This window comes from Camelus dromedarius, chromosome 8 (assembly GCF_036321535.1).
Source record: "Camelus dromedarius isolate mCamDro1 chromosome 8, mCamDro1.pat, whole genome shotgun sequence".
Classification (NCBI taxonomy): Eukaryota; Metazoa; Chordata; class Mammalia; order Artiodactyla; family Camelidae; genus Camelus; species Camelus dromedarius.
Genome location: NC_087443.1, coordinates 5937867 through 5954511, shown reverse-complemented (window position 1 = coordinate 5954511; position 16645 = coordinate 5937867). Strand labels below are relative to the sequence as shown.

The following is a 16645-nucleotide window of genomic DNA, read 5'->3' as shown; positions in this document are numbered from 1 at the left end:
TTGGGAGGGACGTGTCGTGGGTTCCTAAAGTTTACCCAAGTGTCTCTCCCAGAAAGCTCTAGCTTGAAGAAACAAAACTTGGACCACTCCTGGGACCTGGTTTTGTTGTGCCATTGCTTTGATTTTGTCATCTTGTCATTGAAGAAGTCCTATCACCATGTCATCACCAAGTGGAAATAGTGGGGGAAGGGATAGCTCAGTGGTACAGCATGTCCTTAGCATACAGGAGGTCCTGGGTTCAATCCCCAGTCCCTCCATTAAAAAAAAAAAAAGAGAGAGAGAGAGAGAAAGAAGTGGAAATAGGCGAAATAAGTTTAAAAATTACCTAGGGAATCCCGCATCCGAAAGGACATGACCACTTGGAAGGAAGCCAGAGGCTGCATCATGGCAACGAAGGAACTGGGTCATTTCAGGAACAGTTTTTAAAAAGAGAATGTTCAACCTGGGAAAAAGAAGGTCATGGGCCAGCATAAGAACTGTCTGGAAAACCTAAAGACATCATTTGTGTCTGTCTTTGTTTCTCACAGGTGCAGAAGTCAAGCCAGTAGGTTTACGTTAAATGCAGGTCAGTGTTGAGTCAGTGAGCAGTTAGAGTATCTCCCAGTGGAAAGATCTTCCTTGAAAGGAGGTAGGTGCCCCCACCGGGCGTGTCCAGCTGGAATTCAGGATCCCTGCTGGAGGTCCCTCTCCCAAGTGATATTTTGGACTGAGAACCTTAGGCTGCTAGTAATAATAATAATTAATAATACAAATTATGATGATGGCGATTTCCACTTATTAAATATCTGCTAAGGGCTTTGCATACAGTTCCTTACTTAATCCTCTTCAAAACTCTAGTAATCGATATCCATATTCTCCTTTTACAAATGAGGAGACTGAGGATCAGAGAGGTGAAGTAACTTAGCCAAGGTCACACAGCTGGTCAAAGGCAGAGACTAGATTTGAGCCCAGATCTGATGACCCCCTAGCACGCTGCCTTCCCTGAGATGCTCTGCTCTTTCTTTCCCGGCAGGTGCTACATGAACCCCTGATTGACGAGGACCCTGTGTTCATCGCCACGTGCACGGAGAGGGAACTGCGGAAGAGAAAGAAGCGGAAATTCAGCCTCTGGGTCAGGCAGTGCTCGTCCACCGGCTTCATCATCCAGGTGAGCCCAGGGCTGGCCCTGGAGGCCAAAGGGACAGTTTGGTAACCAAGGACCTTGCTCATGTACCCTTTTCACTGCGCCCCGCCCCCACATGCTGCAACTGAGGCTGGGGCTGCTGTTCCCTTCCCCACTGGTGCACCGGGGGAGCCGGCACTGTCCCCTGCACGGTCTTCCTGCCGCTCCAGCCCCTCTACTTAAATAACCATGGTAAATACTGCTCAGGGCTCCGGCCCTCGCAGGGTGAGCCAGAGGCTTCACCAGAACGGTGGGCACACACCGTGTGGCATCTTAGAAGGCACCCCCACAACCTCCCAGGTCTCTGTCCTGCCTTCCAGTTCTGAGCACGCCTTCTTCCCAGGCCATCAACAGCACCAGGAGCTCGGCCCTTGGAGCCAGCGTCGCCGCCTGCTCCCTGCCCTGCTCCCGGCAGATGTGGGCGCACGTTTTAGAAGAGGCGGCCGAGCTCTGCGACAGGAACAGGGTCAGACACTGAGCTGCCAGGGCCGGCAGGGTACAGAGCGCATGAAGGGAAGAGACATGGCTGGTGGAATGGACCAGGGACCCTGGCCGGGACCTGCTCCTCCTTCTGTGCTGCTTCCCCGTCAGTCAGGCCACACCGCGGACCCCACCTCGCTGCCCCTCCCAGCTGCAGCTCCAGGCCCAAGGCACAGGGTGTTTGCACGCCTCCTCCCTCTCCCCCGAGCCAGAGGACTCATAGGAAGATTCAGCTGACCACCTTCTCGCATCTGCTCAGAGACACAGCAAGGAACTGCATGTGCCTCGAAGCACCAGCCCACCCTGCCCCATGGGCCTGGGAGCTTCAGGTTGGGCTGGGGCTGGGGTCTCCAGCTGGGCCCGGGCCTGGGTCAGCTTGTGCACGGCTTCAGGCGCTTGCCAGGCAGACCCACCCCCCCAGAGTGGGAAACACACTGGACGTGCTGCCTGGACCCTCCATCCTCTGGTGGCCCTTGCCATCTCTCTAGTGTCCTTTGCAGTGACACTCCCATGAGGACAAGGGAGTCCATTTCACTTTGCATATACCATCGGTCATTCTTTGAATAAATGCTTCTTGAGTGCTGTTCCCTGAAGCATCGTGCCAGGCACCGGGGTGTGAAGGCGTGGTTCCGCCTGCTGGGGGTCCGCCCGTGGAGCTTTTGGATGGATGTTCGCACGTGGGTTCTGCGGGCATCTGGTACCATTTCCTTGTTCCTGTAAAGCTGATAAGTAGCTAGAAGTCAACGTCCACTACCTGGCAAGGTGACCCCTCTCTCGGGGCATGTTCTCATACCAGTTTCCATGAAATCTATAAAATCTCCGTCTATAAAATAGAAGGTTCACATTGGTTCCTTGAAGTGCCCTTTTATTTCTAAAGCTCTGTGGTTCTAGGAGGCTTTGCTGCAGTGTGAGGGTTTGAGTTTGGAAGCCAGAATTGAAGCTGGCAGCTCCCAGTCACGAGCAGCCCGGCCTCCACCACCGCCAGGATGGCCTGGCAGCCCCGTGTGCTCACCACTCCCTCGGTTGCAGGCTGTCCCGTGGCATGTGGAGCGAAGACTTTCTTGGCCTCCCCTCTTCATTCATTGGTCCAGATGAAGGTGCCTGTGGTACAGCAAAGCAGGGAGGGACCGCTGGCTGTGAAGGACCCGCGTGGCCTGGGGACAGCTGTCTGTTTTGCGTCCTGTCCTTTGTCTCAGTTCTCCGGATCCTAATGCTGATGTGATAGCTTTTGCACAGCAGTGGCCCAAGCAGATCCAGCTGTGGCGGGAGAGGTGGGGTCAGGGGGTGTCTTCCACCCCCTAGAGTACCCCCCACCTTCATCTCCTCTCTTCTCACCCAGCCATCAGGAACGGGGGGACAGTGGTATTCACCCCGTGTCCCAGGCGAGGTGACTCAGTGCTGCTTCTGTCCTGGGACCCCCTCCCCCATCCTGAGGGCCAGCCACAGGCTCAGCTCTGCTAGCTGACCTAAGCCAGCTCCCCAAATTGTCCTGGACCTTAGTGTCTTTCTCTGTAGAGTGAAGGGATGGGGTATCTTAACCAGCAAGGTCCCTTCCACTGCAGTGTTCTCTGATTCTCCTTCATTTTCTTCATTTTCGTTTGTTCAATAAATTCTTCTTTGAAATGACTCTTCATTGGAGAATCCCAGTGGCTGAGCCTCAAAGAGACTGTGGCCAGCCTGCTACGCCAGTTGCCCTTTGCCCCCTGCTGTCCGTCCTCTCACTGGTCGCAGGTTGGAGGCTGTGCTCCCCCTCCCAGTACTGAGGCTGGCTGATGGGATGCAGGCAGACAGATGGGTTGCAGGCAGACGGATGGGATGCAGGCAGACCGACGGGATGCAGGCAGACACAGTGCATGAAGAGGTTGGAAAGGGCGTGTGTGTGGCTCTGCTCTGGCTTCTCTGCCATGACCGTGGTGTCCGGCTCTTTCACTGAGTCCTGAAACCCACGAGCTAGTACAAGTGATCATGTGCCACTGAGCCTTTGCAGCTGTTCATTACGCAGTAACAGAACTGACCCGGGACCTGCCAGTTAGGGTCTGCAAAGCTGACCCGGTAACCTTCCTCCCGTTCCCCTGTCGTGGACTCGGCTGGGACCTGGAAGCGACAGTGGATTTACAGGTGCGTTTCCGGGAGAGACCAAGGCCTTGCTTCAGCTTGTAGTGTGGTGCTGTCAGGACTCTGGGGTTTACTGATTGGACTGCATCCTTCTGAGTTAGGGCCGGGGTGGAGGTTAGCTCCACTTGAAAGATTCTAGATCAAGGGATACATGAGAAAAACATTCCAAATTGCTTAGTGATTTCTCAGTGGTCCTAGAAAAGGTTAGTGAGAGAACTAACCAGGAGGTCTGCGCCTCAGATGTGCGGAGCGCACCATCCCCCACAGGGCGTCTGGTCGAAGAAGGAGAGTTGACAGTTAAGACAGAAACATCGCTGCTGACAGTGATGGTGCTCAGAATAGCCCCAGTGTTGTTCAATACTTTTACAGGCTTACTAGCCTTGAATTCATTTGAAGAATAACCTTAGACTCACATGAAATTGGTGAAAAGTCTTCTGTGATTTAACCCACAAACAGACTACAGGGAGGTGTGTGGGAGAATGGGAGGAGAAGGAAGAGATGAACTGAACTGTGTTGTCCTGAAAATTAAGGAGTTAATGTCTTTCCCTCCTGGGAGTGCAAGATGTAGGGGATGCAGAGTTTCCAGGAGAACGAAGCAGTCAGTGGAGGTGTGGTCACTGCAGAGAGAGAGTCAGACCTTGTGGAGAATGCCGTCCTCAGATCTCTCCTCCAACCCTCCTTCCAGAAGGAGAAATCTCGTGCAAGAGGCCTGACTTGGACGGGTGGGCCCGGCCTCCCACTTAGCATTTGTAGAGCTGCCCTGCAGGACTGCTCACCGTAAAAACCCTCAGATCCAAAATGTCTATCTTGGTGTCTTACCGTGCACCAAATGCTGGGAAATGAACCAGCACAGACGATGCCCGCCTGCAGGGCTCGAGGCCCGAGGAGCAAGCCCGTGAGGCCGTCCACACCGCCCTGTGAAGGCGACTGCCGCCTGGAGGGCCGGGGCCTGGGTCCTCGGTAACCTGGCAAGCTGTCCTGCGTGGAACGGTGTGGAATGAACTTTGTACTGTGTGTTGCGGGCATAAGGGGAAAGCACGGGCCTGTCTCTAAGGAGCATGTCTTTTTAAATTGTGGGAAAATACACAGAGCGTAAAATAACTATTTTTTTCATTGAAGTATGGTTGATTTACAATGTTGTGTTAGTTTCTGGTGTATAGCAGAGTGACTCGGCTTTGCATATGTGTATTCTTTTTCATAATAGGCTGTTACAAGGTATCGAGTGTAGTTTCCTGGGCTGTACAGTAGGACCTTGTTGTTTATCTATTTTATGTGTAATAATGTGTATCTGCTAATCCCAAACTCCCAATTTATCCCTCCCCCTATTCTTTCCCCTTTGATAACCATAAGTTTGTTTTCTATGTCTGTGAGTCTGTTCTGTTTTGTAAATAAGTTCATTTGTGTCATTTTTTTAGATTCCACATTTAAGTGATATCATATGATATTTGTCTTTCTCTGTCTGACTTGCTTCACTAAGCATGATAACCTCTAGGTCCATCCATGTTGCTGCAAATGGCAGTATTTCATTCTTTTTATGGGTGAGTAATGTTCCTCTGTGTGTGTGTGTGTGTGTGTGTGTGTGTGTGTGTACCACATCTTCTTTATCCAGTCATCTGTTAATGGACATTTACAAGTTGCTTCTGTGTCTTGGCTATTATGAACAGTGCTGCTATGAACATTGGGGTGCATGTATCTTTTCAAATAGGAGTTTTCCAGATGTATGCCCAGGAGTGGGATTGCTGGATCATTGAGTAAGTCTAGTTTTAGTTTTTTTTAAGGAATCTCCATACTATTTTCCATAGTGGCTGCACCAAATTCCATTCCCCATTTAACCATTTTTACGCATACAATTAAATGGCATTGGTATATTCACAGTGCTGTGCAGCCATCCCCACTATCCATTTCCAAAACTTTTTCATCATCCCAAACAGCTGGGAACATATCTCTTCACTGGGGGACGATCTACTATCATGTAAAAATAGTGATCTCTCTGCCAGCGAAGGCACCTTGCAGATACATCGTGGGTGCTGCTGGAGCTCAGAGGAGGGGTCACCTGGCCTCCTGGTCCGGTTGAATGGTCAGCACTGCTCACCTTTCCCCTGCTCAGGCTGCTCTATTCCTGGTTACAAGTAGGTGACTGGCCAGGGCAGTGTATGTGCTTCTCAGCCATTGGTTCCAAAGCCACCTGTCTGTCTATGTTCTATGCAAGAGTGGTGCTTTTGACCACATGTGATGTTTCCGGGCAGTCAGTTGTCAAACAGCTCTGAGAGGGTGCTGGGTGCCCATGAGTGCCCACTCTCTGTTACCTTGTTCCTGACCCAGCCTTTCTGGCTTTACCCTCTGATGTCAGCAGGATTTGGAGAGTGTGTTGGGTCCTTTTGTGTCAATTTTACTGGGCCACAGCACCCAGATATTTGGTCAGACACCATTCTGGATGTTCCAGTGGAGGTATTTTTAGATGACATTAATGTTTATATCAGTAGACTTCGAGTAAAACAGATTGCTCTCCATCATGTGGGTGGGCCTCGTCCAATCAGTTGATGGCCTAAATAGAAAAAGACAAACCTCCCTGGAAAGAGAGGAAATTCTGCAAGTAGGCAGCCTTTAGATGTGAACTGCAGCTCTTCCCTGGGTCTCCAGCCTGCCAGGCTGTCCTGCAGATTTTGGGCTTAAGGAACCTTCATAATCTCACACAATCAATTCCTTGAAATAAATACATCTCTGTCTGTTGATAGGTGGATAGATAGATAGATAGATAGATAGGTCTTTCTCTGTATCCCTGTCTACGTCCTATTGGTTCCACTGCAGAGGGATTTCTGTTAGCCACCTGGCTCACATGGCCTGCTTGTGTCAGGGGTTCCCTGTTGTTGACCTCCCTGGACTCTAAACTCTTAGGGGGCAGGGGCCATGGCTTCTTCAGCTTTGCCTCTCTAGATATTTTCCCTGGAGATTGGGCACCAAAGCCTGGGAATTTACCCTCAAGTTTTTTTTCTCTTATTTGACTTTTAATTTTTTTATGTACTAGTAAATTGCTCCTGACCCGTAACTAGCTGGATTCACTTGAAAAACGAGGCTCAGAATGGAACTCATTAACTTGAGTGAATTTTGCTCATGGAGTCAAAAACTGGGCAGGGCATTTTGCCATCTGTTTTTCTGTGCAGTGGCCAGGATGCCGCTTCCATCCTGTCCAGGTTGGGTGTGCTTATGTCACTGGTCGGAATTGGCTGGGGCACAGGACATCTGTCACTGACCTCTCTGAGTGTCCTTGAGCAGGTGACTGAGCACTGATCTCTTCCTCAGTCTGTCGAAGGGGTGAGGTGGCCCAGCCTGCCTTCCCAGGTAGGGAAGCAAAGACAACAGTAATTAGGTGCCTGTAAAGGTGAATCAGACAGCAACTGGAGTAGATTGAACCCTGGCCCTCTCCCCCAGGCACTGCACTGACGTGAGGGGTGCAGACAGCCCGCAGAACGCTAGCACCCGTCCCTCCTCCGATCCATCACTTTGAAAGACAGACTCGCCGGGACTTGAGCTTTGTAATGAAACAAAAGCCGGGGGTTTGTAAGGATCTGTAGCGCTGAGGGTGCAGACAGAGGACGGGGCAGAGAACAGACTAAGTGCGTGAGCCCTTCCTGGCTGGGGTCGTGCTGAGAGGCAACGTGGAAAAAAGCTGGTCGTGAAAACCATCAGTAAGGCGATGGCTTCGAGGCTTTGCTGGAACACTGAGCTGATGAACCGAGGGTGGCATGAGGCAGCGCCGTCCAGCAGAACTTTCCATGATGATGGAATGTCCTGGACCCGTGCCCTCCACCCGGGCAGCCACTCGCCCCACGTGACTGCCGAGTACTCAACCTGGTGCGACTGAGGAATTGAATTTTTCATTTTAGTTAATTTTAGTTCATTTAAATTAAAGCAGCCACATGTGTCTAGAGACAACAGCGCAGATGTGGAGCTTTGCTATAAAAAAAAGACTCTTCTGTGTACAAGCTTTCACGTAAAGACAGTGGCCTTGCGAGGGACAGAGAGCATCACTATCCTTGCAGGTGAGGAAGCCAAGGCTCAGAGCAATTAAGTAACTTGCCCCAAATCACACAGGCCAATAAACGGCAGACCCCATGCCCTTCGAATCCAGGGATTATGCCCTCACCATCTCCTTTCCAGATGCCATCAGTGGTGAGTGAACATCAGTTAAACTTTACGGCTCTCACGCGTGGCCGTCCCCCCCAATGCCAGTGACAGCTCCACGCACCTCCTGCCCTTGTTCGGCGTGGTTTCCATGAGAGCAGACCGTGCCCTCTTGCTGTCGCCCCGCTGCTGGGATTACAGCCTCCACCTGCCCCCTGCAGTGCTAACAAGCAAAAGACCCAGTACTGATGAGAGACTACCCCGTCCCCAGACATGCCCTGCGCCGGCAGTGCAGGAGCCCAGTTCTCTTCTGATTGCAAGAGAAGTAGGGTCGGTGGTCAAGACCAGCATAGCTGAGCCAGGTTCCCCGTGGAGACCAGGCACCAAAGCCCAGTGACTGTTAGGTGGAATCATCGGCTGGTACATCTTAGTGACCCTCGAGTCCATCAGTGACCAGCTGTCACCAGTGTCCTTTTGAGAAGGAAGGGGGAGCAATGAACTAGGTCCCACCTCTTGAGGTCTTTGGGCATTTCAGAAGTAGGGTGCGTGCATCAACCAAGGTGTTACTACTGGGGTCCAGATTCCCTGAGGCTTCCTGTTATGGTGTCAATAGAAAATATACATTATAATCACATCTTAGGGCAAGATGTAATTCCATAGATTAATCATCAATTTTATTAATATTTATTTATTAATTTACTTATTAATATTTATTTGATATTAATAAATTTTCTTCCCTCCCTTTCCTAATCGGTGTATGGAAAAGTTGATAAAGCATTGGAACAAGAAAAACTTTTTTTTAAGGAAAAGAGAAAAACTTGGCAACTGAAAGATACCTTTTTTTTTTCTGCCCTAAAGACACTGGTCAAACAAGCTATTAGCTCAGATAGTAAGAGTCTTTACCTCATCATTCGAAGTGAAGGAAGCCAGAAAGAGAAAGAAAAATACCCTGTGATGTCACTCATATGTGGAATCTAAAAAAAGAAAACAAGAAGACACTAATGAACTCATCTACAAAACAGACTCGCAGACACAGTAAACAATCTTACTACGGTAACCAGGGGGGAAGGGGGTGGGAAGGGATAAACTGGAAGTTCAAGATTTGGAGACACCAACTACTATCTATAAAATAGATAAACAACAAGGTCCTTCTGTATAGTGCAGGGAACTATATTCAGTATCTTGTAGTAACCTGTCATGAAAAAGAATAAGAAAACAAATGTATGTCTGTCTGGAGCATTATGCTGCACACCAGAAATTGACACATTGTAAATGACTACATTTCAATAAAAAAAATAAAATACAAATAAAATATCTCAAAATAAAGCAAAAGTCTCTACCTCAGATTCCATTTCCCTGGTAACAGAAGCTGACCCAGGCCTCTGCTTGCTGGAGGACCTGTTCTCGTGTTATGATGCTCTCGATGTGGGTGGATGAGGGGAGAGATGTTTTTGAAAAGCCGGTCAGGCAGCAATTACACATTGAAGTGAATGGCGTTTCCTTGGCGTCGTCTTTTGGGAGCACCTCACGTGGTGTATGAATGTTTGTGGGTGCTCAGTGATGCTGCCTTTCTCAAACTACTGATGGGATTCTTTAAGGCAGGCCTTCAAATCCGCACACGACCATCCGCCAGTCTTCACTGGTCATAGCAATGGTACGTGGTTAGGATGGGATTCCATCGAAGGTTATGGTTTTTCTCATAGAGTTATAGATTCCTTCATCCAGCTACGGGGTGCAGGTTGACCAGCTAAGCCCAGACCAGTGGGTGCTGGACCAGGCTGGCCCTGTGGCACTGGCCTGGCAGGTTGAGCCCTTTCGTGGCCTTTTGATGCCCAGGTACCAGTTCATTGGAAATTATGCCCCTTAACTGAGACTTCTGAGGTGACTGTTTTTTAATGTTACTCATTTAAATGTTGATCCAATTTTATATTCACTTTAAAAATTAATTCATTATTTTATAGTAATGAATGCCACAAATTGGGGACCCTCCTTGGACTCTCACTGATGCCTCTTCTTGGCTTCAGTCTGCTTCCAGACTAACAGAAACAGAAAGACATTCAGTCCTGTACCTCTCCCCTTCTGGCAGTGGAGCAGCTAAGTGTCTGCTCCTTGGGGAGAGACTGGTTGGAACCTGGGAAAATGTTCTGACTTGCGAGCGTGGGCCAATTAAGTGAAGTAATTCTGAGATGGTCCTGTAACCCCACCACGTGTCACGGGCTTTTGGAGAAATGCATTATTCCCAGGAGTACAAGAGGCTCTTATCATCTGTAATATGCTTAACACCCTACATGTGAACAACCACGAACTTAGCTCCGGGCTCTCTCGGGAGCAGGTGCAGGTTCTGCCTGGGCTGGCGTTTGGGTAATCCTGATTGGGAGGTTCTATAATTCTGTTTAATTTGTCTTGTGCTGATTACATTGGATTGTATGTTTAGCATCAAAAACATAAAAACCTCAAAATAGCTGTAATTCCAACACATAGAAATAGCCCCTTAAGGATATAGTCCTCATATCTATACATAAAGACACAACACGCAGAAAGATTGTACCACGGTAGCATTCCCAGCAGCAGTAAATGCTCCCAAACCCGCGCCAGTACGGGCGTTCGGGGAAGGAAGGTGTTACTGTTGGTCCACACACACTGGACATTGAAATCGCTTTATTTCCCAGAGAATAAAGTTGATGTCATCACCACTCTGCTGGTTTTAATAAGGTGGGGGAGCACCCCCTGTATCAGCCACGGTGTTTGGGTTCTTTGGGTCCATGGAAGTGAGACTGTTGCGGCAGTGTGTCCCCATGGGCGGCCGGCAGAACTCAGAGATGCCCCAGGGACTCCTGCCCCTGATGTGTGAATGCCTCCTCCCAGCCATTCACTCCAACACTGATCTGGAGGTTGCTGTGCAGAGACTGTGGTTTTGCTTGTATGATTGTCCTCTATCCATTGATTTTTAAAAAGGCAGGATCCTGGGTGGGCCTGACCAAAAGAGGTGAGCCTTTAAAAGTACCAGGGCTCTTTTGGGCAAAGAGATTTGGAGCCTGAGAGGGAGTCAACTCAAAGGAGGGTCTCCACTGCTGGCTTTGGGGATGGAGGGGCCGCGTCGGGAGGAGGCAGGTGGCCTCTGGGAACTGAGAGCCACCCCTCGCATCCCGGCAGGAACGGGGCTCAGTTCTGTGGCCACAGAGGAGCGCTGACAGAGCCTGGAGGGGGACCCCGAGCCCCAGATGAGCACACAGCCAGCGACACTTTGACTGCGGGCTGCAATTCCCTGAGCAGAGACCCCTCCAGGCCCTGCAGAACCGTGAGGGAAACGTGGGTCCTGTGAAAACCGCCAGGGTTCTGGTGATACGTAACGCAGTATAAAGCAAAAAGCAGCAACTCACAGTGTGTCTAAATTTGAATGTGGATGTCAGACGAGCTGTGAAAGGAGAGGACGGCTGCGTGCGTGAAGGTAGAAATCGTCGTTAGCCTGTACTTGCAATCATGTGTCGTTAGAATCTGCCCCAGTTTGGCCTTGAGTTTCATGACCTTGAGGGCATCACCAGGGTCCGTCCACTCACTACTCTTCACGAGTTTCCAGCCGGCTTATTGCACCTTCTTGATCACTTCCTCCTCCTGCCCCCTGGAGGCTGGTGACCCCAGGTGTCTGGCTTAGCCCCTCAAGATCTCACACACCCACATGCCATGAGCCTTCCCCTCCCCGATAGCCTGATCCCTGACCGTCTCCGATGTACGCCTTCCTCGGTCTGTGGCTTCTGCTTGGGTGTCCCTCAGGCACCCCACACTCGGCATGGGGTCCTGGGTCCTGCCCACACTACCTCCGACCACCGCCCCCACGTCATTGCCTTCATGCTCCTCACTCCCCTTCCTACCCGGGCCTGATTCTCCATCAAGCAATGCAGGAACAGGGCTGAGGGTCACAATACTTTAAGGGGCCTACGAAAATGTTTCTGTTTCTTTTAAAATCTGGCGGGGAGGACATAGCTCAGTGGTAGAGCGCATGCTTAGCATACACGAGGTCCTGGGTTCAATCCCCAGTACTTCCATTAAAAAAAAACAAATAAATAAACCTAATTTATAAATTAATAAACCCCCCAACAAAATAAAATGATTTAAATAAATAAATAAACCTAATTACCTCCCCCTCCAAAAAATATTCTTTTAAAAATCAGAAGGAGGAAAAAAACTTGTAAGTTGAAGAAAGTGCTTTGATATGTTACATTAATTTATCTGTATGCTCGTGCAGTTATAAAATATGTTAAATATTTTTTCGTGGAGGAAGAGGCCCATGGAAGCAAAAGGGCCCACAAAAGTCACAGTGCAGTCCTGACCCGCCTTTGTTTCTAGGGAAGCGGTGTCTGTGCTGATGGGGCGTGCAGTGCCTTCCCTGTGCCCGGGAGGTGGGAGGGGGCCTCTGTGACATGATCTCACTGGATGTCTTGCTGCTCCGGTGACTGGGAAGGGTTGCAAATCGCTGGTAATTTGCAGCCACTGCCTTGGGCCTCCTCCACCCTGACGGGGGTGAGTTCGAGTCAGGAAGCGCCCCGTTGCCTTCTGTTACCTGCTTACGTACTTTGACACGTGTCTTGTGATGAGAGGTGGCCGGTCCCTGAGGGACGTGGAAACGATTCGCTGTTCCCCGGAGGTGCTCCAGTTCCGTTCCCAGTATTGTCCCAACAGGGACTGTGGCAGGTCCACGCGGCCCCCGCCTGTCACCCCTTCCCACTCCCCCAACCCCGAGGGCACCCACGCTTCCAAAGAGAGCAGAGAGGGCGGGGGAGAACCTGTGCAACCGAGTCTGGTCTGGAAATCAGAGGGGTGACGTTTTGAAGGCATACCATGCTTTAAGGCCCAAGTTACCCGAGGGCCTGGATAACGCGCCTTCCCAAACACTGACTTTACTGCTAAAAATGAGTTAGCAAAGCTCTGGCTCACCCAGTGCCTCAGCTGGTAAAGCTCTTGACAAGAAACCACTAGAAATAAGTAATGCTCTCTGGGTTATTAGCTCTAGGAGAGAAGCAGTGTTCTCTGAATTCAGACACTGGCCCCTTTCACTGTTAGGACTGAAGCAGGGCCGGGTGATTCTGCTGCTGCAGGTCGCCCTGAGGTGGCCACGTGTGGCGCTGCTCACGCCAGGTCGACCTCCCCTCGTGAATCGAGGGGTGCTGCTTCCCCGGGAGGGGCGCTGTCTTGTGTGCTGCTTTTGCTGGGGCATCCGAGGTTGGCACGTGTGTTTCTGGGCCATCCTCTGACACTGACATACACACCTGCTGCATCCGAAGCTCAGAGCCAGGTAAACACTGACGGTGTGCAGGAAACCTCAGAGTCTTGGCGTGGGGAGTTCAGACCTCCTGGGGGACCGCTGGGCTTGTCAGTGTCCGGGGAGTTCTGAGTGTAAGTCAGGGCTTTGATGCTAGCAGATCCGTTTTCTAGCCTTTGTAGACCTTCGTCTTGGTTCTGCCTTGGAAAGCTCTTAACCATTCCACAGCACAGCTCTCTAGCCAGAGAAGAGCTCTTGGGCTCTTCCGTGGTCCTCTGTGGGGTGCTTTGTCAGGGCAGCCCCACACACGGATCCGCCAAACCACCCCATTTCGCTTTATGCCTTGGAGAATGTGGCCTCCAGGAGAACCGATCATGTGACCAAGAGGAATGAGACAGTCACCACCCTTGTTTTTAAGGCGGTCACGATCCCTGTTAACTTCTTGGTCGTGGTGTCCGATGCCTGAAGCCATCCATCTCTAAGATTTGAGTGTTTTTGTTTGTTTTCTAAAACTTTTCTTGCTAAGTCTCACTTCTTGCCTGCTGTACTAGAGGCAGTTAAGGTTTTAAACTTGGATGCAGGATTTGACCTTTCATCCTGTTAAACGCTGCCTGCCTGGGGCTGAGCGGACCAGGGACTGCCTGCTTCTCAGGGAGGACCCTGGAGACCACGCAAGGGTATCGTCAGGGTTGGGCCGAGAGGTTCCAACAACACACCTTCTGTTCCTGGGGGAGAATCGTGGGTTTGGATGGGGAATTTCCTTTCAGAAGGCACGTGGGACAGAACTAACTGACCCTAAGGTATGTTTGGGGACACACAGTGCCCAGCGAGGTTGTGACGAGAGTCCAGGCAGGATGTCTGGGAGAGGGTGTGAGTCGAAGCTGGCCTTGGGTGTGGAAACCCACGGCTGTGAGCTCTTACTGAGGGAGCGAAGGCCGGTCCTGAGACGTCCTTGCTCAGGCAGAACCACACGGGGCAGGTGGCAGAAACTATGGGCTTCTCTATCTCGGTGTTTTACCCTCTTCCCGAGGGACTCCTTCTGGGGGTTGAGGTGGTAAAGGCATAAAGACCTCAGGATGAAATGTTGGGGTCCTGCCGAGGAATCTACAAAAATTGTTCGGAGCTGTCCAGCCGCTGCCTCCCAGGTGGCGGGGGTGTCAGGTCCGCCCTGGGGACGTCTCGGGTGAGTTCTCGGGACAGAATTAGCCCTCAAAGAGGAGCTGCTTTTAGAGTTAGACCTGCACTCTCCTGCTCTTCATCTGCCTCAAGAACATCAGATGCTGTATTTTGCGAGTGATCGTCCAAGGTCACTTGACCAAGTGCCCAGTCCTCACTGGGGTCCGTCTCGGTTTCTCTCAGTCTGCGTGGGCAGTCCTGACCTCAGCATGTCTGTGCCTCAAAGGACGGTCAGGGTGAGCCTCATTACCCATCAGCCATTGGTCCTGGTCCCTGACAGGCACAGAGGGCGCCGCTGGCTTGTGAAACGCCGATCACAGAGGCACCTGGAACGCTCCATGAGAAAAACTCCTCTCCTTCAGGGAGGGCAATAATTCCTAACCATACGATAACTCTTCGTGGCTCCCTCAGCCGTAGGGAGGACCACACACTTCTCGGTTCCACTGCCATTTCCTGCGTCTACCCCTCAGGTGATGTCCGTGGGTGACGTTCACGGGACAGAGAGCTTGAAAATTTCATCCTAATTCCAGCACATCCTCTTTGCCGGTCCTGGGACCTCAGATGAGTTTTAAATCCCGTATCCCATCTCCCCTCTGCAGTATGAAGTGAATACTGTCTCTTCTCCCTGCAAGGCAGTTTCTGTAAACAGTAAGGGAAACCATCACTGTGGACGTACTTTGTGAATTAAAAAGCTGTGTTCAAGCGGAAAGTGCACAGATAAGTTTATCCCTTACAGGTGAGGTAGCCTTTCCTTCCGTTTGTTGTGAACGTAAGTGGCTCCTGTGTTTCAGAACCAGGGATGTGTTTGTACTTGACCTCATCTGCCAAGTTCATGACTTGTAACTGTTTGACCTTTTCCTTCTCTACCTTGATGTTTCCAAGCTGAAGGGTCCTGGGCTAAGCCACCAGCTCTCCAGGCTGCAGGGTCGCCTTGGGAGTGACACGAGGCCTCTGGGCTGCGGAGGTGATGGGGTCGTGATGGTAGGGGGGGACAGAACCAGTGGCCCAAGGCGGGGTGGCTTTCCCACACGTGCCCAGCCCGTGACAGAAGCCAGTGCTTCCTGGAGGGTTGGGCCCCAGCCTGATAACACCGCGAGCTCCCTGACCCCAGTATGTTTCTCTTGAAGATTTACGTCCACCTGAAGGAAGGCGGGGGCCCCGACGGGCTGGACGCGCTGAAGAATAAGCCGCAGCTGCACGGCATGGTGGCCAGGAGCCTGTGCCGGAACGCGGCCGGGAGGAACTACATCATCTTCACCGGGCCCAGCATCACCAGCCTGACCCTGTTCGAGGAGTTTGAGAAGCAAGGTTTGTCCAGGAGTGAGCGGGGCTGAGCTCGGCCCCTCCCCCACCGGGAGCCATGCTGGGCGAGGCCGGGGGGCCAGGGATGTGGAGGGCGGCCCAGACCGCGGGGTGCTGGGGAGGAGGCCCTGCTGCGGGCCTGCACCCTACTGGGCACCAGAGATCGAGAGGGATCCAGGCTCAGGCTCGGGGTCTGGGGGAGAGGTCAGTGCAGAGTTCTGCCCAGTCTTCCGCGTGCGTCTCTGTGTCCTTTGTTGTAAGGCCAGGGCCACCCAAGGAGACTTCCTAGTGTTTTAGTCCCTTCAGGCTGCTGAAGCAAAGTACCCCTGTGGGGGCGGCTTACAGACAACAGTAGTTTATTGCTCACAGTCCTGGCGGCTGGGAGTCCAAGACCGGGGTGCCAGCGTGGTCGGGTGAGGCCCTCTTCCAGGTCGCAGACTTCTCATTGCATCCTCACATGAGCAGGGCAGGCGAGCTCTGTGGGGCCTCTCTTATAAGGGCACTAATCCCCTTGTGAGGGCACCACCCTCAGGGCCCCAGCACCTCCCCGAGGCCCACCTCCGGGTACCGTCCCCTCAGGCATTAGGTTTTCAACATAGGGATTTTGTGGGGTCACAGATACTCAATCTGTAACACCAAGGCATGGCTCCTCCTAAGGCTCTCAGGAAGGCTGAGCTCCCCTCCCATCCTCACCTGTCTGTGAGGCTGCCCTTCCAGTGGGCAGACGGGGATCGTGTAGACGCGGCAGAGAATGGTGCGGGTTATCAGCACAGCAGCGATGCAGCGGGCCTCGGGGAGGTGTGTGTTCCCCTCAGGGCTGAGACGCCTGGCTGGTTTGTTGCAAAGATCAGGCAAGCCTTCTGTGGCCCTGGCAGAAACGGGGCCGTAGAACCAGACCCCAGCCGAGCCCGGCAGCCCGGCAGCAGACTGCACCTCCTTCACCTCATCCTGCGTTTGGGATTTACATCCGTTCCTCTCAAGAGAAACACAGGAAGCCCCCACTCAGCTCCTCCAGCCGCAGGGATTGCAGA

At 51.7% G+C, this 16645-nt stretch overlaps 1 protein-coding gene across 2 annotated transcripts in view; it reads left to right on the top strand.

Moving 5' to 3' along the window:
* Positions 1–16645, top strand: part of PGBD5 (piggyBac transposable element derived 5) — an 81390-nt gene that overhangs the window by 52973 nt on the left and 11772 nt on the right. For both annotated transcript variants that reach the window (XM_031460855.2, XM_031460854.2), the window contains exons 3-4: positions 1013–1147; positions 15440–15620. In XM_031460855.2, coding sequence (XP_031316715.2) covers positions 1013–1147; positions 15440–15620 — 316 coding nt within the window. The remainder of the gene's footprint in view (positions 1–1012; positions 1148–15439; positions 15621–16645) is intronic.